Source organism: Carassius gibelio, chromosome B11 (genome assembly GCF_023724105.1).
Source record: "Carassius gibelio isolate Cgi1373 ecotype wild population from Czech Republic chromosome B11, carGib1.2-hapl.c, whole genome shotgun sequence".
Classification (NCBI taxonomy): domain Eukaryota; kingdom Metazoa; phylum Chordata; class Actinopteri; order Cypriniformes; family Cyprinidae; genus Carassius; species Carassius gibelio.
In genome coordinates this window covers 23,332,945-23,355,562 of record NC_068406.1, presented here as the reverse complement: position 1 = coordinate 23,355,562, position 22,618 = coordinate 23,332,945, and the positions used below count along the sequence as shown (strand labels likewise).

Sequence of the window (22,618 nt, the reverse complement as noted above, 5' to 3'; positions counted from 1 at the left end):
CTGCTGTTTGACAATTTTGAGCATGTGGTAGTTTATTGAAGTTGTTTGTAAAGCCATTGCTGCCAGTCATTAGATTTTTAGCCTTACATGTACATTGTTGATCTAAATGCCAACTAGGATCTAGGTGTATTTACACACGGTGCAAGGTACGACGGGGAAACAACGTCGTGTTATCAACGCTGATTAACTTTTCAAAATCAACACCTCATTCAGCTTTCATCCCAGGGCTGCAGCACGACCCTAATTCACCCATAATGCAGGTAAGACGGTGAAACAGCGTCGCGATTTCAACGGTGAATCCACGTCGTGATTTCAACGTTGATCCAATTTGCAAAATCGAAAGGTTTTTCAACGTTGATTCAACGTCGGGAGTTCAACAGTGAATCAGCGTTGTGATTTCAACCGTACATCAACTTCACGATTTCAACGGTGAATCAACGTCGTGATTTCAACGTTGATCCAATTTGCAAAATCGAAAGGTTTTTCAACGTTGATTCAACCATGGTACCTGACGTTGTTTCAACGTTGAATCAACGTTGAAATGCCGGCTGGGTCTATTCGCGTTTGGTGTGAACACAGCATAACAAGGAGGCAGAGATATTTTAAGCAGTTTTACTCACCGCCTGTGGTTCCAACACACAATCGTGACCCTTTTTCGTTGGGACTGCATCATCCTTAAGAAATGAACGATACACAAATCCGTTGTCAAACTGGGCCTTGTTTGTAAAACAAGCATCTTCGAAATGCAGGGAACAAACACTTGCACAACTCCGTTGATGCTCTGTAAAAATAAACTCCATCCACTGGTCCCTTAATGCTGTTTCTCTTTTGGTAATCTGTGCAGGGTTGTCTTGCCCTGGCAACCAAAAACACACACCTTTTGTGACATTTCGCGACGCTCTCGCTCTGATCAGTGAATGTCTGTGCTCAGCCTCTCAGTGCTCTGCTATACGGGAGCGCGCGCTCTTCCGGCAGAAGAGCGCGCACTTAGGACCCATATAAGGAAATTCCGCTCCATCTAACGCCACACAGAGCCATACTCGAAAAAAACTTTCCGAAACTTGTGACAAACCGGAAGGAGTATTTTGGGAACAAAAATACTCCTTCAAACGTACAACTTAATGCAACTTTAAGAGATTTAAAAAAAAACACTTGCAGTTAACCAAATGAAACAATACACATTTTAATGCTATAAAGGTGTGCACATCGAGAGAAATAAACAGATGTTATGTTAACAAGTTCTTTAACTTGAGCAAATGCTGCTTATATACATGTACATTTGTTAATAAAGTTAATAAAATGAAAACATGAATGTTTTAATGCTATTGAATAAAATGAAACGATCCACTCGAAAGTTTCTGCTCATCATGACAGGACCTGATCAGTGAGCTGCGTCTCGGGTCGATGACGTCACTTCCATGGAGGCATGTTGTACACGCCCCCGTCCATTGACTCCGCCCCCACGTCAAAACAGTGCCACAAAGAGAGACGTGCAAAAAATTGAAGTGCAAAGGAAAAATGGTATCGCAATACATACACTAATAATTAATTACTCAATAAATACTGTAAATTTAAAAATAAATGTACATCCAAGATGTAGATGAGTTTGTTTTTTCAGAGATTTGCAGAAATGTAGCATTCCATCACTTGCTCACCAATGGATTATTATGGATTATGGACTCATATTTTAGTTGGAAAGAACAGTTTGAAGTTAAAAAACATCTTGATGATGGATGTTTCTTATCAAATATTTGAACTGTCATGAAAATTGATTGCCAAAATGATTCACATGTAATTCCTGAGCTGTATAATTTCAGATCAGACGCCTATGATTAAGCCATTTAAAAAAAAACTGTGGTAATTTAAAGTTAACCATCCAACAAAAAGATTGAAGTCAAGATGCTTTTCAAATATTTGACTGAAAACACTGAATTAGGAAAAGGATTTTTAGACACAACAGAAGGTGTAATAATAATGGCATGTTTTATATTCCCCTCTTTTGCAGATCTGAGGATTTTGTTGCTTGGTCAAACAGGATCAGGAAAGAGTGCAACAGGAAACACCATTCTAGGCAAAGATGCATTTAGAAAAGGAATGTCTCCCCATGGCACTACAACCTGTCAGAATCGTACAGAAGTGTTTGCTGGAAGGAAAATTTCAGTAATCAACACTACAGAGCTGTCTGATACATCGATGCTTGAAGAGGATCTACAAGCTGAACTAGTGAAGTGCATCTACTTGACTGCTCCTGGACCTCATGTGTTCCTATTGGTCATCAGTCTGAATGATTTTAAGATGTTTAATCATGATAACACGGTGGAATTGATTGATGAGAATTTTGGAGAGAAAGCTGCATGTCACACCATCATTCTGTTCACTCATGAAGATCAGCTGAAGGGTAAAACTTTACATGAGTTTCTCAGAGAAAGTCCAGATTCATGGGAACTGATCTGCACTAAATATAGGGGTAGATTTCACTTATTCAACAATAACAAATCTGATCGATATCAGGTCTTAAGTCTGCTAGAAAAGATAGATGATATGGTGTGTGACAATGGAGTATATAAAGAAGCTCAGACATTGAATGAATTTAAAATGTTAAAAGATCAGACAACATACATTAGGACAGTTGAAGTTAGACAAAGTGCATGTGAAATGGGAGTAAAAGCAGCAGAAGAAGCATCAAAAGAAGCAAGAGGAGGAGAAAAAGAGAACGGAAGAGCATTATCATCTTTTGCAGAAGCAGGAGCTGCAGCAGCAGCAGCAGGGGCAGCGTGTGTGGCAACATAAAAGGAGCAATAGCAGTATTTAGAGCACTTGGTCCACTGTTTAGATAGATGAGACAACTTGAAAAAATGGTTTGATGTTACTAATTGTTTTAATTCTGCATGAAACTGAAGTTGCAATTAGAATTTTATCGCTATAGTGGTGTCCATTAGAAATAGATTGTTACCGTTTGCCAACTGCTGCAGTCTGATGTTAATGACCGAGTGCTCTGCATTTATTTGTGAATTGAATTTTAGCTATATCACAGTATGTAATAGCTTACTATGATCTTACTAAACCGTTCTGTTGCATGCATTGATGTACAGTGAATTACAGTGTGTGGAACAGTGATGCATTTTACTCATTGAAAACAAAATAAAACTAACCAGATTAGATGTTTCCATTTGGTCTCGCTTCACTTTATTTATTTAATTATATATTTATTCAAAACTATGCTGAGAACCAACCAGTGCTGAAATAGGGGGGTTTTATGATCCTTTAGCACATTGTAGATATATTAACTTAAGATAAAAGCTGCTACCTTGAATTTCTTAATGCACACATGCTCTCTAATTAACTAAACTAATTAACTTAAAGATAATTTAAGATGCAAAAAAGTTTATTGTGGCACAATTCATTTTTATTTTAATTTCTGGCAATTCAATGATTCATTAAGAGATGCTACTTTTAATTCCAAAAACATATTTTTATATTTATATTGAGAATTACAGCTGATGATATGCTTATAAAACAATGATAATGAAAATTTAGCAAACTACATATGTTAAGGCATAAATAAAGCTTTTATTGCAGACAACATTCTAAGCATCACAATCCTCAGATCCAGTCAGACACACTGATCTGACAGCAGATGTTTGGGAATAAAATAATTTCCTGGCACTGCAATAATAGTGAAGGAACAGGTCATGATCTGAGAAAACACACAAACAAGAAAACACCAGAAATTACTACAATATAACAGCTCCTAACATTCAGTCACATTAGTTGTTAAGAAATCTACTAGTTCTAATCTAGTTTGTTTATATATTCATATTTAAGTTCACAAATTCAATTGCACATGAATTTGTTTACATGCAAAATTGAATTTAAGTATTTATCTTTTTTTTTTTTTCACAAATGCAAATAGTACATATTAACATTGACATTGAGATGCATATTTCATATGCCTAAAACCTAACAAAATTTCAAACTACATGTATAACAGTTTTATTCATATTTACCAAAAAATACAATGCAAAAATTTTTGTAGACTTTTACTTGTTGACAAAAAGCATATATCAACATTTAATTAAACAACGAAGCAAAAATTATCTTTATAACAAGTAAATGAATGTATTTATTTTATTTGACAAACAAAATGCAAATTGTGCATATTAACATTTATTTACATTTAAAATAATTCATTTTATCAATCTTATTTTATGAGACAGATGCAAATATTATAACAATATTTACACTATAAGGTGCAAATTGCATATGCCTAAAATACGAGCTGAAAATGCAGTGCTTTCATATATTCTATATTCCACCCAATGCATCACAACACACAATGAAAAGACAAAATCGAAATATTTTTAGATGTATTTCTCACCTCTGCATTAGACTGTAAAGCACAGTCTGTTACATTCACACTGCTGTGATTCTCACAGACCGTCTGTGCAGCTTTTATCTGTAGCATGTATTTAACCCGTGCAGGAGGATAGAGCTGCAAAAAACACAATATCACAACAAATACATCATAGGAAAGGAGATGCATGTTATATGATGAACATGACACTTACCTGAGCTGTGTTTGAGATGATTTCCACCACTTTAAAGGCGTACGGATAGCTACTCATGCGATTGTGGACATCCATGGCAAAGTTTGCAACATTAATGACATTTTGGTTGTCATTTAGCTCCACACTGTCTCCTGAGACAATAAAAGCTGAGAAAACTGATGCAAAAAGGGTGAGAAGGCAAACCATGTCAGCAGCTTGTGAATCAGTGGGAACAAAGGCAAAGCCAAAAATCATCTGGGTGTATCAGGGTGAGGGTGGAGACATTAATAGCCTTAAATTCCTGACGCTTTAACACACCTCTATTTATCTGCCGCATAAGAGCTTCTCAGGTTTCTGCATCCTGCTGACAGACAGATGCTCACGCTTCAGTTAGATTCACAGACTCATCACAAACTAGAAGTTAAGAAGCTTTTTTCACCACAAACCATTACAGAAAATGCATGTCATATAGTATTTTCTCATTCTTCACTGCAGCTGCATTGTTGCGTTTACATCATCTGCCATGTCACATGACCTGACCAGCTGCATGCCGAGCAGTCCATAATATCCTGCTGGAAAAAAAAGAGGGGGAGCACGAGGCTGAATACAACTTCTTATTCGCAGCTTCTTATTGACGCTATCCGTTCCACCTTAAAAACACCACGCTTCCGCGTTTCTTAGCTGCTTATTCACGCGTAACTTAGGGGCCGTTTCTATTGGTGTCTCTTATTCAGAAAGAATTGTAATAAGATTTAATCTTTATAGTCAGTTTTCGCTCTTATCTCAGCCTTATTTACATTTTTAAATAATGTATTGTTCGTTTCTGAAATATAGACACAACTAGAGACGGTCCCTACGTTAATAGTGAAATAAGAAGCGTCGCGTTTTTAAGGTGGAACGTATAGCGTCAATAAGTTGCGAATAAGAAGCTGAATTCATCACATCAGCATGGTTTGAAGTGCATGAAAGTGTTAATATTTAATAGAAATGATCCACTTTTACATGCTGCGTTAACATAACTCGTCCATATTGCTGCTATAATCTCTGACACTGAAATGCACAGCTGTTTTGTTTTGCCCTGACTTTGCACTCGGCATCATGAGTTTTTGTTAACCCTTTGTTGTCATCTGTTTTCCGTGAATGGTTTATGTGCACAAAATGATCATTCTTGGCACCGAGGAGCTCAAACAAGCCGAGAGCGTTTTGAAGAAGAGTTTTCCAGAGTCCATCAAGGTGTGCTGATTCTAGAAAGGTTTCAGAAAGTTTGAGGTTTAACCTATCGGACTACCACAGCTTTTATTTTCACTCGCTGGTTAATATTCACTTGTTTTCCAGGTTTATGGCTGTATATTCAACTTAAACAGAGGAAAGCCTCACAATCTGGAGGTTATTGCAGACCAATGGCCAGATTTCAATGTCATTATTTGCAAACCCAAAGTTCAGGTAACATTATTTTACAGATCCAGACAGTTCTGATTTGTTTAAAAAACTAGCCACATCTCAACAAAAACTGTAGTTTAACTGTGGCATTTGTATTAAAGGCATATGCTAAACTAATACTTAGTGCTGTTATTGTACACCAAAACTACTAAAAATATTTTTTTTTTGTTGGCTGAAATAAAAGAAATATATTAGATGGAAAACTGCAAAAAATTATGAAAATTAAAACATGGCAACAAACATAAAAAAATGTGTATAATTATATAAAAAAATAAAAGTTGAAGTTAAAGTACTACAATTATTAAAAACTAAAACTGAAAATAAAGTTATATATATATATATATATATATATATATATATATATATATATATATATATATATATATATATCAACACAAACAATTACTTTAACATATTTAAAAAAAAAAGAAAATGTACAATAATACATAAAAATACCAAAATAACTATGATTTAGCTATTATTTTTCACATAGTTCAAGCAATATATAAATCACAACAAATTATATATATTATTTACTTAATACATTTTATTTATTTGTTCATCTATTTAACAAGTGAAATGCATTTTTCTTAAAAATCAAAGTGCTTTTTTTTTAAAACAGGGAACAAAGGATCGAGAAGGAGATTTTAACATATTCAGCATCTACTCCAATAGCAAAGTGTGTCTGAAAACCCTTCTGGACACACCTGGTGTGATCAATAAACATGCATTCACATTATTAGCAGGTACACACACTATTCCTAACCAAAATAATTGCCTGAAATAACTAGTTTTGTGACTGTGACAAAATAAATCATGCACAAACCTGTTGGTTGCCATTTAGGGGTTGACATCAGGCATTTAGAAGCAGTTCAGGAGTTTGCGGATCAACATGGACTTCCCTGGAAAGTTCAAGTAGTGATGAATGTGTTACTGCTCCAGGATGAGCGACAGCTGCTGTTTAAAGAGAGGTGCTATCATCATCATACTCTTAAACCTCAAGTGTTATCTCATTTAAGGCTTAAAGCTGCTGTTTAAAGGTAATATGACATATGACTTTGCTAAAAAAGCTTTTTTGTATTTGATGTAATGCAATGTGATTATGCAGTTTAAAGTTCAAAACTAATTATTTTCCATATACTGTACATTATTGTTGATCCTCTATGCCCCGCCTACATTTTTACAAAACTCATCATTCTGAAAAGGTGTGCTCTGATTGGCCAGCTATCCAGTGCATTGTGATTGGCCGAATAGCTCAAGCATGTAACGCAAAAAGACAAAACCAATAAAACCCATTATAAACCAGGCATGTTGCATCCGGTGGGGACATAATTACTGATTATAATGACTTGTACTGTGTTTTTACACGTTGCGTATTGCGCTGCCTGTAGTCCCATTTAGCAACTTGTTAGCAAACGTCTTTTTTTAAGAAACGTAACGGTTTAAAAAAATCTCAAATTGGGTGTAACTGGTGTGTTTTATGTCGTAGAATAAAAACTGAAAGTATCTTGAGCCTGTGTGAACCACAGACCTTATTTTAGAGATTTAACCAAAATCCTATAAAAAAAAAAAACATTGACTTTGGGACCATTTCTATCTTCTGCTCCATGTTTTCAGTTACGCTGGACTCAGACTGACTCCGCTCAGTGCCGCTCACGCTCATCTAGTTAACAGCACGTGGAAATACGGCGGAGACCTTAACAGCTACAACTCAGTGCTGAACTACATTACCCACAATCCTTCACTGTGTGTGATAGAGGACGGCGGCACTGAGCCCGTCTCCTGGCTGCTTGTGTACCAACACGCTGCTCTTGGGTTGCTCTACACATTACCACAACACAGAAGGAAAGGCTACGCGAAGTTACTGGTGTCTGTGATGGCCAAAACCCTCCTGGAGCGAGGACACCCGGTCTACTGTTTCGTGGAAAAGGAAAATGACTCTTCCTACAAACTTTTCACGTCACTTGGGTTCCAGGATTCAGCAGATTACAGGGCTGTGTGGTTTGAGATCAATAAATGACAAAAATTACAAATATAAATCAGTATGCATATATAAATCATATATAATGCATATATTCATATAGTAATGCATGCATATATACAGATTTCTAGCAAAAAAAAAAGAATATGTAAACAAAAATTACTTTAAATGTAACTGGTATTTTTTAACACCTCTTCATTATTTTTTGCATTTTCACATGGATATTTTAGCTTAAAATTACGGATTGTATATATTTAATAATATAAATCACTTATAATGTCACTAAAGTTTTTAATCATGTCTTATTTTTATATGCATATTTTTAGCATACAAAAATGTGAACAGATTTTTTAAGCATGTGTATTTTTCGCACTTCAAATATAAATAACTCCGTCACAATGCATATAAATCTTAGTTTTATTAAGTCGTATCCCCTACATTAGAGTACTATAAAACAGTACAAAGTTTATATAATGTAGAAATCACTTCTAATATTCTAAAAAAAAAAAACTGTACAAAACCTGGATAAACAGAGTAGACAAATAAAACTCATAAAGTTAACAGAATGGCACATCTCAAGTTGTTTAGCTTGTATTTCCCTTTGTCAGAAACCAACATTAGACCAACTCTAATCCGTTTATGCTGCTGTCAACATTTTAAAACTTTTTAAAGCTCCATCTAAAACAAATCAAGGCCTAAAATCATTAAAAAGCTTCTAAAAATCGAGCAGTGCCTCCAAACGGCTTCAGTGAAACAAAACCCAGGCTAATGTGAAAAACACAAAGTGCTAATCTACACACGTCTGTTGCTTTTAAATGTTATCCCACAACTGAAGCACGTTAATGCAATAAATAAAAGTGAAATAACATGTTAAAACGACTGAGATTCAGCACAGCACACTCATGTCCACAGCTTCATGGCACTTTTAAGGCAAGAAGGTCATAGCTGTAACACCACAAACTCGGCTGTATACTAAATGCACAACTGCTTTGGTTAAAAAGCGCCTCTAGAAAACAGGTCTGCAGGCACCTCAATGTTCAATACGTCAAAATATTTCCCTGATGAGGGATTCTGAAGACTCGCTGGCAGCTTGTCCAAGTCAGTGGTGAGAACAGGAATTAAAGTGGCGATGCAGTTACAGCTGAAGGCCACTAGGTGGAGGCAGCGGCTATGAGTCCTTCGCTCTGATGGATGATGTGATGGAGCTCTGCTTTGCATATCGAGGAAGCTGCGCAGTGCAGAGAGCTGACAGCAGGGGGCTCCTCATCACCTGCACACACAAAAACACATGCATGCTCAATATAGCTGCAAAAAAAATTAATAATATAGTAATCACTCATTTAAATATTATAGTAATTTAAGTGACAAAACTTCAGATCAGCATCAATCAGAAAATTTATTACTACTGCAATCAAAATAATTTACTTAAAAAAAAAAAAACGCATTAAAAATAATAATTATTATCAATTTAAGAATATTTTATTTTAGGATATAAATGATAAAAATTAATTTAACAAAATATATTAAAAAACATTTATATTGCAATAATATACTACAGTACTAAATAAAATAAAATATTAATATTAATAAAAATAGTAATTAAAAAATGTATAGAAAACTAAATATTATTTCAATCATCCCACTGAACTGAAAAATAATAAGCATGTAATATTATTATTGCTATTATTTTTAACAAAACTTTATTAATAATTAAATGATAAATATTAATCAATACATAATAACCATTAGTATTGCTGTTATTGGAATTAATCATAATAATATTTATATTTTATAGTTAAACTAAATTACTATAGCAAGAATACTATTGTTCTGTAAGGCAAACAATTATTTAATAATAATATAAATTTTAATAATAAACATTGTTTTTTTTTTTCGCAGATCAACAGAATATATATACTAATATTCTTTACTTCTAGCTGTAAATCCTTCCTTTTTTTCTAGATTAATAAATTATTTACAACTGCGTACAGTTGTTTTCAACTGCACAAGTGCGTATGAATATGAAAGCACATGTAAATACAGAAAAATCACAAGGTAATTATTTAGAATAAGGAACACTTGTTCACTATTAACTACGCATCTTCCCTCAATAAATTCCTAATTTCCTGCTTATTAATAGGTAGTTGTTACATTTAGGGATTGCATTCATTTTTTTTAAATATTGCATATATATATTTTTAAAGGGAATTATTTCCCTACAATGAAATGATAAATTACATATGTGACCCCAGACTTTAAAACCAGTCATAAGTATAAATTTTAAAAGCTGAATAATAAATCATCTTTCCATTGATGTATGGTTTGTTAGGATCAGACGATATTTGTCCGAGATACAACTATTTTAAAATCTGGAATCTGAGGGTGCAAGAAAATCTAAATATTGAGAAAATCATATTTTAAAGATGTTCAAATTAAGTTTTTAGCAATGCATGTTACTAAACAAAAAAAAAAAGTTTAGAAATATTTACAGTAGGAAATTTACAAAATATATTGATGGAACATGATATGTACTTAATATCCTACTGATTTTTGGCATAAAAGAAAAATCTATAATTTTGACCCATACAATGTATTTTTGGTTATTGCTACAAATATACCCCAGAGACTTCAGACTGTGCTCCAGGGTCTCGTATGTTAAATACCTACCCAGTCCCGAGGAGGAGGACACGCTGTCGGCCAGAGACGAGTTGTCGGGGTCCGGCGAGAGTCCGTCCATCAGTGGGATGGAGAGCTCGGAGGACGGGACGGACGAGTCGTAGATCCCCGAGTCTCTGGGCATCTCCACCGGACTGACCGATCCGTCGGGACGAGACGCCCCCGCGTCCTGATGAGACGAACCCTCCCCGAGATCCTCCTGAGACAGACTCAGAGACAGCATCAGGACGCTGCTCCTCACGGGACACTCGCTCTCCGACGGGTGTTTGAGCTTCACCTCGTTCAGGACGAGCCCCGAGTCCAGCTTCTCTGGAGGAGGGAGGCGTTTATTTGGGAGCGGAGGCGGCATGAGCTGCTTCTGGAACCAGTCGGGCTCCTGCTCCGTGAGCTGGTGCATGTTACAGATGGCCACGTACAGCGAGCGGCCCGATTTACTGCGGAAGTAGTTGCGTTTGCTGACGTTGGGCGGCTGTGGCTCGCGGTCGGTCAGACTGAGCTGGCGAGAGTGGAGCCGGGCGAACAGAAGAGGAAGCTGGTCCATCAGTTTGTATTTAGGCGCCAGGCTGAGACAAGTCGGTATGTCGCTCTCGTGAGAGTAGTCGAAGTACACCGACATGAATCGAGAGAGGTCCGAGGACTTCTGATGCTCCTCTCTGAGTTTTTCTGCGATCATCGCTGTGGCCACGATGAACAGGTCTCTGTTTCCGGCGGAGGAGTCGGATGCAGTCGGTTCTCGGTTGTTCTCCTTCGACGTGGCTTTGCCTTTACGGTGGCGTTTCTCCACGAAATACTTCAGGCCTTTAGAGCAGACGGTGATGATGAAGTGAGCCTCGTCGATACGCCGGCTCAGCCACGACATCTGACCCTCCTTACAGATCTCCAGGTGCTCCCAGAGATCCAGCGCCACCTGAGCACACACACACACACACACACACACACACACACGTCAAGAAAAGGAGACTTTCATACAGTGGCTCCAGGTGAAGTGTCTTGATAAAGAGCACAGTGATTCAAAAACTTATAGTTAAAAGCATAAAAGTGACAGGAATTATGTCAACAGATGGAGAAAGATAATAGAAAAGAAACCAGTTTTTCTACATTTAATAAGGCTAAATAATAACAAATTATTATTCAAAATGTTTGTAATAATATAGTAATATAAATACTTTTAATAAAATAATAACTTTAAATGATGATGATGGTGATTATTATTTTTAGTTTACCATAAACAACAGTAAAAATAGTTTTTATACAGTTTTTAATAATATATTAATATATTTTAATTATTATTAATTAAAAAAAAACTAAACACTCAATTAAAAAGTTCTGTAAAAAAATATATTTAATAACAATATTCAAAATACTGTATATCATCATAATTTAAAATATAGGAAAATAAACAACAGTAAAAATAGTTTTAGTTATATTTTTATTATTCATAAATTTTAATTATAATTAAATTATAAAATGAAACAATTAAGAAATATATAACTATTGTAGAAGTGAATTTAATAATAATATTCACAATACTGTATTTCATCATTATTTACTATATATATATATATTTAATTTAACACAGCAACCATAAAATCATAATCATAATATTTATGGCTGTCTATATTTAACTATAGGACTTTTATTTTGGTGGAAAACCTCTGAGGGTCCTAAAAGCTTGTTAGTTAATAAATAAACAATAGTTAATTGAATTTGTTCACTTTAGTTCACAATGCATTAACTAATGCTAAACAACTTAGCTACAACTTTTAATTTTAAAAAGCACTGATAAATGTTAAATTAACAGTAATTAAGATTAATGAAGACTGTAGTAGTATTTATTATTGTTAGTTCATGCTAACTAATGTAGTTAATGTTAATAAATGAAACCTTGCAGTAAAGTGTTTTCTGTAGAATAACAATCACTGATGATTCATGACCAGGAACAAGTAAGAGGAAAGTACATTAATTAAATTAATCTGGATTACTATCTGTGGAAATATTTGAGTGGGCTTTCGTCTGCCACTAGAGGGCATCGTCTGCAAACATTTCAAACCAGTCCAAGATTTTTTTTTTTTGAAAGAAGTCTCTTAAGCTCGCCAAGGCTGCTAATTTAATCAAAAATAAAACAGTAAAATTGTAAAATATTATTAAAATTTAAAACAACTGCTTTCTATTTGGATATATTGTAAAATGTATTTTATTCCTGTGATGCGCAGCTGAATTTCCTGCATCATTACTTCAGTCTTCAGTGTCACATGATCTTCAGAAATCATTCTGATTTGCTGCTCAAAAAATATATTTTTTATTTTCATTAATGTTGAAAACAGTTGTGCTGCTTCATATTTTTGTGGAAACGGTGGTAAGTAAAATTTTTCAGGATTGTTAAAAAAAACAAGAACAGCATTTATTTCAAATATAATTATTTTACAACACTATAATCGTCTTTACCATCAATTGTGATTAATTTAATGCATCCTTGCTGAACAAAAATATAACTTTGAACGGCAGCGTGTTTCATGTTGTAAAGGCTGACCTCGCAGCCGCAGAAGTCCTGCAGGAAGAAGGCGAAGCTCTGGATGACGGCCAGGTGTTTGGGACAGTCTCTGCTGGAGTAACAGAGGAAGATCTTGGGTCTGGGCCAGGGTCTGTCTGCGCTCAGCGCCGTGGTCTGAGATGAAGACTCTGGGCTCTCCTCGTCCAGGTGGGAGTAGATGTTCTCTGCACAGGAATTCAGATCAGAGACCAGGATCAACTCAGATTTGTAGCGTGTGGGAAAAAAAAGCACATTTATTGTTTCCATATGATGAGAGCTGCTTTTAGAGCACTGTAAGAACTGAAAGGAAAGCCTAATTTGTCCATGTTAGAGCCACAGATGGTTCTGTCTTAAATCACCACGATCCACCTTAATATAAAAGTGCAACGTATTTTGAGCTTAAAATACTGGAGGTACAGATTTGAAGACTGAATGTATCTAGAGCAGGGTTATTATAGTTAACTAAATATAAAGCCATCTAAAAAAAAATTAAGATAAATGAAATAAAATATTATAATGATTGCAGCTAGTTAGATAAAACTAAAGCTTAAATAAAAAATTAATATAAAACTTTTATTAATAGAAATAAAATAAATATTAATTAGAATAAAATATTCAAAAAATATATTTTAGCTAGTCGAATAAAACTAAAACAATTATTGTTTATTTATTAAATTAACCATAATTTAGATAACTATAAACCAAGCAATAACTATAAAAGTATTTTATTTAAGCTAGATAACTAAAAAAAAAAATTACAAAAAGAAAAAAAAAATGTTATTTGAAATAAAATAAACTTTAGCTGAAAATAAAAAATAATACGAATAATAATAAGAAAATAAGATATTTAAAAAATCATAAAATGTATTGCATTTCAGCTAATTGACTAAAAATAAAAAATTATAATAATTTTGTTACTTGAAATAAAATAAATATTAACTGAATTAAATATAAAAACTTACACTTGTTTTATATTACCTAGCTGCCTAAAACTAAAACCATAAATAATTTGATACTTCAAATAAAATAAAAATTAACTGAAATAAAGTATAAAACAGTAACTTATTTCAGCTAGTTGCAACATTTCTATATTTTAATTTAGTTTCATTTAATGTACTAAAATAACAATAAAAAAGTGAAATGAAAAAATAAGAAAAAATAGGAAAAACAAAAAAATAAAATAACAAATAATTTACTAAAAATACAATAAAAAATCAATTCAAAATAGTAATAAAACATTATAACAGTCTCTCAATGATACTAAATTTACACTGATCTAGAGACGTTTAGATTGCATCACGCATGAATCCTGGTCAGATTACAGCGATCGGTTTACAGATACCACACAAACTGATGCCGGAGACGCACCTTGCTGTTTCTTGCGACACATGACGGTGAAGAGAGTGGCGAAGGCCGACATGATGACCAGCGGGACGGTGATGGCCATGGCACGGATGGGTCCGGCCCACGGAGAATGCACTGAAACAAACACAAACCACATCAGATCAGTGCAAACACAGATGCAGAGCATGCACAGAGGACACAGGTGCCACCGTTCTTCACCTTGGCTCACGTGGTACTGCGTCTGTTTTCTGGTCGTGTTGTTTTCATCACGAAGCTGCGGGAATAAGAACGAGAATTTCTCCTGCTTTCTTCAATAAACGATCAAACTGGACCACAAAACCACTCATAAGGGTACATTTTTTTTAATTGAGATTTACACATCATTTATACATTTTTAAATCATCTTTCCATTGATATCTGGTTTGTTAGGAACAGATAATATTTGGCTGAGATACAACTATTTGAAAATCTGGAATCTGAGGGTGCTATATATTGTATTGTAAAAATCGAAATAACATCAGTATATGACATGAATAACGCTCAAACCTCTATTGCATAAGTTCCTGGAGTGACGTCTTGTAAAACACATGTAGTTTTGGGGCCATTCTGCTCCTGTTAGGAAGCACAGACACATTATTAACAAAAGTGTAATGCATTTTATGTACAATGACAATATTATGGATTAAATCACAATATTAGGATCGTTCCATAAATCAAGAGCTTTTTGTGGCCTTCATTAATACAAAACTTTTAAAGGAAAATTTGCTGAACATTTCCTGACTCTCAGGTCATCCAAGATGTAGATGAGTTTGTTTCTTCGTCAGATTTGGAGAAATGTAGCGTTGCATCACTTCCTCAGCAATGGATGTGAATGGGTGCCGTCAGAATGAGAGTCCAAACAGCTGATAAAAACATCACAATAATCCACAACCACTCCAGTCCATGTGTTAATGTCTTGAGGAGCCAAAAGATGCATGTTTGTGTTTGAAAGAAGAAGAAACAAAACATCGTTAAGACAATTTAATCTTCTGCTTCTGGCTGAAATATCAGTCCATAATCCGTAATAACACTTCCTCCAGTGATGTCTCTCACATCAAAATCCATCAGCATTTGTTAAGGGCTGTTTTGGCTTGTAAACACAGTTTGATCTGTGCAGATTTCTCTCCTGATTCAGACCAGGCCACTTTTCACTGGAGGAAGCGTTATTATGGATTATACTATTTCAGCCTGTCTGAAGTTAAATATGTCTTAATGCTGGATTTGTTTCAGCTTTTGTCTTCTCCAGATGTTAACTGCTGGACTGGAGTGGTTGTGGATTACTTGTGATGTTTTTATCAGACTCTCATTCTGACGGCACCCATTCACTGCAGTGCATCCACTGGTGAACAGTACATTTCTCCAAATCTGATGAAGAAACAAACTCATCTACATCTCGTATGATCTTTGGGTATGTTGTCAGCAAACAATCTTTGAAAACTTGATATTCACAGACATTGCATTGAATTTTCTATCCCACAAATACTTTAAGAACAAGGCTGAAAAAAGCTAAATAAACTGTTCACCCTGTCAGTTTCAATTAACTTAAACATCCAAGCACAAGGATTCAATCTTGTAGTTCTTGTTAACTGATGCAGTCCAGTAAACAGGGTTTGTACTGCACTCAGACACCAGCGATGGGGAACTGAAACACTATCACTGATCTCACAGAGACCCAGAAAGCGTCTGAACTCTGGAATCCCCCGCTGGTTGCGTCGCTCAACTCAAATTTCACTTTTCTATTATCGCTACAAACAATGCAGTCCGGCGCGGCTGAGATATGACCGCTGCACTCTTCTGAAAGAGTCAGGACGATGCTTTCACACTCTTTAATAGGAAGAAGATGTGAATAACATGCTTCAAAAGAACAGGGTCGTGTTCCAAAATGACACAAATATGAAACACCTCGTATGCTGCTGATGAAATAATAAAACCTCTGAATGAAATCAATCCTAACATTGTGATTCCAAGACTGTTTGAGCCAAAGACGTACAGGGATCGCGCAAAAAGACAAAAAACACATAAAAGTGCACATTTACACATCGAGTGTCATTTATCTTTCTGTAGTTAATTAACCTGTCTGTTGTTAATATTTAATGTTTAATTGTTTGTTGCACGCAGGGTTTGAGAAAAGTGTAAAATGTAAAATAATAATGATTATAATTATTTCTAATTTATAGAAAAATAAAAACTATTACGACAACTAATAATAATATCAATATTAATAATTATAATAAAAATATTATTATTATTATTATTGTTATTATTATGCATTTTATTTGTAATGTGTTTTTTCAATTACTATTACTAATTATTATTAATATATAATTTAAATAATAATAATAATAATAATAATAATATAAATGTAGTGTGTATATATATATATATATATATATATATATATATATATATTAGGGGTGTAACGGTTCACAAAATTCACGGTTCGGTTCGATACGATACACTGATGTCACGGTTCGGTTCGGTTCGGTTCGATACGTTTTAGATACAGCAAAATGTAAAAACATCTCAACTTTTCAGAATGCCGCAAGCGCACCGCGGGTCATGTGACAAGAACCAACCAATCAGCTTCATCCTTTCCCGTAACAACGTTGAGAGCTCAGCCAAGATGAAGGAACAGCTGATCATAGTTGTATATGGATTGCAATTTTGAAATATATTCAGTAGCAGAGCTACTGCAAGCGATTTTTAGAGCTGCAAATCCATTTATCCTTCGCTGAAATTTCCGCGTCTCATGGAGAGAGCACGTCATTGTTGCTTAGCAAAGACAGACGCCTCATGAGTGCTTCTGCCCGAGCGCTTTGGAAAGGAGGAGAAAGACGCGCTTAGCGTTTTCCATGCGTTTTTAGGCACGATATGTGAACGGCCCCTAAGGCGCTCGCTCACTCAGCACGCGCTGAAGGCTCGTTGCAAAATGTCGAATGCCTTTAACAGACCAGAAATATAAGATCCTAAAATAACCAACAGGTCTGGTGTTTGGGTTGGATTCCCTGTAAGCTATAGTGTCTAAATGCTGCAGGGATAGTTTGCTGCGTGCATGTTTCTCCTTTTTTTCGTCTTTTCCCAGATAGTACTGACGCATATATCCCAGATATTCCCGCTGGTGTTTTTTTTTTTTTTTTTTTATTCCCGCTGGTGTACCCTGTCATGTTGCAGATGCGACATACCGTTGTTTTTTTATCCACCACTCTCTTGCCATCACCATTATAGCTTAAAGGGAATCCAAAGTGCACCCAAACACCAGACCTGTTGGTTACTGGAGGATCTTCTTTTTTCTAGTCTGTTAAACGCATTGGCTATTTTGCAACGAGCCTTCAGCGCGTACTGAGTGAGCGAGCGCCTGCTGAGTAGCCTAACATAAACATATAAGATGGTGTTTTTTTCTTCTTCGGGAGTGTCAGGGGCGTTGCCTGTTACGTTGTTTGGGTTATTGGGCTACCTTGTTGAACGCATATCATTATATTTCTTTCTCTTTTTTTTTTTTTTTCAAATATAATTAATTACTCCAACGAACCGTTCGGTATACATAATGCGTACCGCGTACCGAACCGAAAGCGTCGTACCGAACGGTTCAATACGAATACGCGTATCGTTACACCCCTAATATATATATATATATATATATTAATACATTATAAATAATATATAATGATATATTATATTAATAATAATAATAATAAAATATTAATATTATTAATAAAAAATAATAAATACATGATAACTATTACAAAAAATATAGTTATAGTTGTAATAGTTTTTATTTTTTAATAATAATAATAATAATAATCATTAATTTATATATAATAGTTTGTTTTATAATAATAATATTATTATCGCCATGATTATTATTGTTAAATAATTACTAACTACTATGATTACTACTACTACTAATAATAATAAAAAAATATTAAAATAAACAATTAATAATTATTATATAGAATAAATCACCATTTGTATTATTATATACATTTTTATAAATCATACATTTTTTTAAATGTGCTTTTCAACTACTATTACTATTACTTCTACTGCTATAACTAAATAATTATCATGATCAAATAATAATAATGTAATTTATTAGTAATACTGATATCATCACTCGTTTCAAATTCCTGTCAAATGTCTTCCATTTGTGTTATCATTTATTTATATATATATTTCTTTATTTAGCCTAATAGCATCTGTTTTCTTTATGAAAAGCAGCAGCGTGAAGATTTTTGAAGATCCTTTTGCGTTTCACAGAAGAAAGAAAGCCAAATGTGTTTGAATGACACAAGAGCGAGTAAACGATGACAGAATATTCATTTCTGGCTAAACTATCTCTTCAAGAGAGCTAGCCCCGAACCAAAAATACATGTGTCCTCAGCCAAAAGAAAGACGGATAGCGGTCTTCTGACTCCTTGCAGAGTTTCTAAGTGACAAAGTGCTGCTGCAAAAGCTCTCTGCTCTTTACATTTCCGTCTCCAGCACAACCGAAGCGTGGAAAGCGGCAGAACACGTCCATTTCCCAGAGCTGCCATTCAGCGGACAAGACTATATATTATTCCAGCAGTCTGGGAAGAGCATTAACCCTGAACATCTCACTTCCAATGCTTCGGAGCGAACACAACATGCAAACAATTACAGTTACCCGATGACGCGAGCCATTAGGAAAACACTCCTTCTCAAAATGACATTTGGGGTGGATTGAGGGAGCATTTGGAGTGAATTATGAATGGAAATGTTTATGAATTTGTGCCAGGCTTTTTCCAGTGCAATGACTAGGTGAACTGCTCACAGGTTTGCAGCGTTTGAGTCTGAAGGGTCCTTCCTGTCGGAGCTTGTAGTACAGGAAGTAGACGGTGAAGCCGAACGTGGAGGGGGCGTGGTCAAACACAACATGCAAATTAGATCCGAGCTGAGAAACACTGAGAGTCTTGGGCTTCCAGACTGTCAGGGAAGAGAGAGAAAGAAGAGGAAGGTTGATTTCAGCTTCATTTGAGATCCCCGTTTAGGCCGTTTCACAGCTTGGCTCACTAAAACAGATTAATTGGATGTGACAACTTTTTTTTCTCTCTAAAGAACTCACATGGTTTGCAGACGAGGTTATCTGGGCCAAGAAGCACTTCACAACCTGTGAGAACGGAAGGAACAAGGCACAGAAATTACTTTTTCCATAGAAGTCAAGTTACTATGAAAACTACCAAACTTTGCTACAAGTGTGATTGCATCATATAATAATTGCTGCTAATAATGTTCATCGTTTGTTTGACTACTTTTTCATAAATTTCTGCTATATGCACATAAACTGACAAACACCACTGATAAGCTACTACTTAATATATTGTAGAAACAAAAAAAAGCACTATACAAATAAACTTGAAATTAATTCAAAGAAAAAAAAATGTCATTAATATTTTGCTTTATTTTAATTGTAATATATATATATATATATATATATATATATATTATTAATAATATATTATTAATAAAAAAAATCAAATATAAATAATATGAATCAATTATAAATATTAAAATTTAATTATAAAATAAAATAAATTATAACAATTATTACATATATAAATAAGTTATAAACACCTAACTATACATTTATGTATCAAATTATTTGTAAATATTATAAATCATAATAATTTAAATAAATATATAAATATTCTAAATAAACTACTAATTAAAAAAATTAAGTATAATTATTTTATTATTATATTTATGATCACATTGTTAGTTTTTCATTTTGTATACCAGGATATTTTTTATGATTTTAATTTTAATTATAAATATGTTTGTTAAGAAACACATTCAAATAAATAAGTAAATTAAATTAAAATTAAAATTAAAATTAAAATTAAATTAAATTAAATTAAATTAAATTAAATTAAATTAAATTAAATTAAATTAACAACACTTCTTTCCAGAAAAAAATATGGCCAGGAACACATTTTTACGTTTACTTCTGTGCAGGAAAGATGGCATAAAGAAGTAATCATTAATGTAATTTTAAACTTTACATATCCATTAAGTTAGAATAGGAAACTATAATAATTATTATTTTAAAAAAATACTTTGTTGTTTTATGTACCAGAGTATTTTTTTCTTATTATGTAATTGAAATTATAAATATTTTTTTATAATCACATTAATATGTATAAATATTTAATGATAATAAAAAATGCCATAAACATGTTTTTATAGCTTAACACTCACTGTTAGTGCGCAGAAAAGATGGCGGAAAGAAGCTATCGTTCAAGAAGGTGGGAAACGGTACGATTCGGACCATGAAGTCCGTCTCAAAGGCAAGACCGGCGAAGGGCTGTGAGCTCATCCTCTGTTGGGAAACATGCAAAAGAGTGCCAAACAGATGAATATGAAGGTCTTTTTCCACTCAATTAGAAGTCTAATATAAACCATATTATACTTACAGTGGATTTGTAAGAGAAGTTGAGCTGTCGTGGATCCTTCAGGATCATGTGCTGGCACTGCTTTCCCTCGGGATTCTTGTCCTCCAGATACACTCTGAATCCCTTCACATGTTCAATACCTAGCAGATCAAACAGGTTAAATGAATTAAAGGCGATTGGATCATAAAAAAGCACAGAAATAAACCTGCAGCACACCTGTGCAACTGAATGGCTTTTTTTTTTGCTACTGTACCTTTAAGATCCTCAGTTAATGGATGCAATTGACAATTTTAGAACAGACCACAACATAAAAATATGTGATATTTATTTTTGTGTTAATTTAAAAAAAAAAAATTTTTTTTATAAAAAATGTATATTAGATTTTTTTTATGTTAGTCAAGGTTTACAGTCTCAAAAATATAAATGTAGCCATTTTCACCCTTTCTGATCTGAATAAACTTTTTTTTTTTTGCTACTGTACCTTTAAGATTCTCAGTTAATGGATGCAATTCACAATTTTAGAACAGACCACAACATTAAAATCAGTGATTTTTTTTTTTAGGAGTTAATTTTTACTTTTAATGTTGGTTAGGGTTTACTGCCTCAAAAATATAAATGTAGCCTTTTAAGGCCATTTCCACCCTTTCTGATATGAATAAACATGCTTTTTTTTTTTGCTACTGTACCTTTAAGATTCTCAGTTGACTGGTCTATTTCTTGCTAAGAATATGCAAATGTGGTTGGTCAAATGCTAATGAGCTAATGGTTATGAACATACATGTTGCATCTCAGTTCTAAAACATTTTTAGATACAGATGAATAGTCTAGATTGATTTACAGCACAAGTCTGAGTCTGCCGTTTCAGATGAACTCTAACAGATGTGTGGGATGTGCACAGAACTTCCTGTAAACCTGCTTAAGTCCCGCCATAAACTTCCAGGCCTGGAATGGCATGGAAGATTCAAAGCATGCACAATTGTTTAATCTTCCTTTCTTCCCCTCTGTTTCTTTTTTTACGAGCACCCCTGAAGACACAGCGTGCCAGCGGAGCGTTCCCGTGCCCTTTAAAGTGTGCCAGCCTGCCTTCCTTTTAATTAGATTTCTGTCTTATCAGTTGCAGAGGGAAGAGGGGAGAAGAAAAGGCTCCCGCACACATTCCGTGTGGTTCTGATTACCGCGGTGGGGAGCGGCCTGATGGGACGGGTGTAACTCCACACCTCCACCAGCATCAAGAGAGAGCCCCCCCATCACACAACCATCAAAAACACCACTGAAGGGGGAAAAAAAGCTGTGGAACTGGTTGTGCGCTCGTTTTCATCGGCTTTTATAGAGCGTTGCTTTACTTTAAAGAAATTAATATCATAAATGCATTAGGTATTATACATTTATAGTGAAAAATAGTTTTGCAGCATTTATTAATCAAGGTTAATGTATTTTATAGTGATGCACCATGCTGTTTTCAGCTGATGCATGAACAAAACTTCACTAAATATTCATTATCTGATGCATATTTGAATAAATGTATTATGAAAACAGGATTTTATTACATATAAATATTTATATTTCAACAGCAAATTGTGGTAGAAACAATTCTATAATGAGAACGTTGATATAAACACTTCATAATATTTTTTAAAATGTTTTATAAAAT

The 22,618-nt window shown here is 34.3% G+C and overlaps 3 protein-coding genes across 4 annotated transcripts in view; 1 reads left to right on the top strand and 2 right to left on the bottom strand.

The window, feature by feature from the left end:
* Positions 1-3,550: 3,550 nt before the first annotated feature.
* zgc:194981 (uncharacterized protein LOC561073 homolog) lies at positions 3,551-5,070 on the bottom strand. Of its 2 annotated transcripts, XM_052569476.1 has the most exons (4): positions 4,866-5,070; positions 4,569-4,723; positions 4,379-4,492; positions 3,551-3,697 (listed from the first exon to the last, which is right to left on the bottom strand). In XM_052569476.1, the coding sequence occupies exons 1-4, from the start codon at positions 4,882-4,884 to the stop codon at positions 3,614-3,616; spliced, it is 372 nt and encodes a 123-aa protein (XP_052425436.1). In that variant the 5' UTR covers positions 4,885-5,070; the 3' UTR covers positions 3,551-3,613. The 2 variants fall into 2 exon arrangements, with proteins under 2 accessions (XP_052425436.1, XP_052425435.1); XM_052569475.1 differs by having other exon boundaries at positions 4,569-5,065.
* Positions 5,071-5,107: 37 nt separating this feature from the next.
* Positions 5,108-8,026, top strand: si:ch73-106k19.2 (glycine N-acyltransferase-like protein 3). Its single transcript, XM_052569474.1, has 5 exons — positions 5,108-5,780; positions 5,883-5,990; positions 6,610-6,733; positions 6,832-6,958; positions 7,605-8,026. Exons 1-5 carry the CDS (start codon positions 5,688-5,690, stop codon positions 8,005-8,007), a joined length of 855 nt encoding a protein of 284 aa, XP_052425434.1. The 5' UTR covers positions 5,108-5,687; the 3' UTR covers positions 8,008-8,026.
* A 341-nt stretch (positions 8,027-8,367) lies between these two features.
* The window catches only part of il17rd (interleukin 17 receptor D), a 46,666-nt gene continuing 32,415 nt past the window's right edge, over positions 8,368-22,618 (bottom strand). Inside the window, exons 4-13 of the mRNA XM_052569472.1 lie at positions 20,989-21,107; positions 20,774-20,894; positions 19,641-19,685; positions 19,350-19,501; positions 15,065-15,130; positions 14,738-14,792; positions 14,543-14,653; positions 13,175-13,359; positions 10,636-11,551; positions 8,368-9,238 (exon numbers count right to left, since the gene is read on the bottom strand). Coding sequence (XP_052425432.1) covers positions 9,120-9,238; positions 10,636-11,551; positions 13,175-13,359; positions 14,543-14,653; positions 14,738-14,792; positions 15,065-15,130; positions 19,350-19,501; positions 19,641-19,685; positions 20,774-20,894; positions 20,989-21,107 — 1,889 coding nt within the window. The 3' untranslated portion in view covers positions 8,368-9,119. The remainder of the gene's footprint in view (positions 9,239-10,635; positions 11,552-13,174; positions 13,360-14,542; positions 14,654-14,737; positions 14,793-15,064; positions 15,131-19,349; positions 19,502-19,640; positions 19,686-20,773; positions 20,895-20,988; positions 21,108-22,618) is intronic.

Excerpts from the sequence above, each read along its gene's own strand:
- zgc:194981 (XM_052569475.1), bottom strand. The coding sequence starts at position 4,802 with ATGATTTTTGGCTTTGCCTTTGTTCCCACTGATTCACAAGCTGCTGAC. Across the intron at positions 4,493-4,568 it reads TCATCTCAAACACAGCTCAG|CTCTATCCTCCTGCACGGGT; the intron begins GTAAGTGTCATG and ends TGTTTTTTGCAG. Across the intron at positions 3,698-4,378 it reads CTTTACAGTCTAATGCAGAG|ATCATGACCTGTTCCTTCAC; the intron begins GTGAGAAATACA and ends GTGTTTTCTCAG.
- si:ch73-106k19.2 (XM_052569474.1), top strand. The coding sequence starts at position 5,688 with ATGGTTTATGTGCACAAAATGATCATTCTTGGCACCGAGGAGCTCAAA. Across the intron at positions 5,991-6,609 it reads TTTGCAAACCCAAAGTTCAG|GGAACAAAGGATCGAGAAGG; the intron begins GTAACATTATTT and ends TTTTTAAAACAG. Across the intron at positions 6,959-7,604 it reads CAGCTGCTGTTTAAAGAGAG|TTACGCTGGACTCAGACTGA; the intron begins GTGCTATCATCA and ends CCATGTTTTCAG.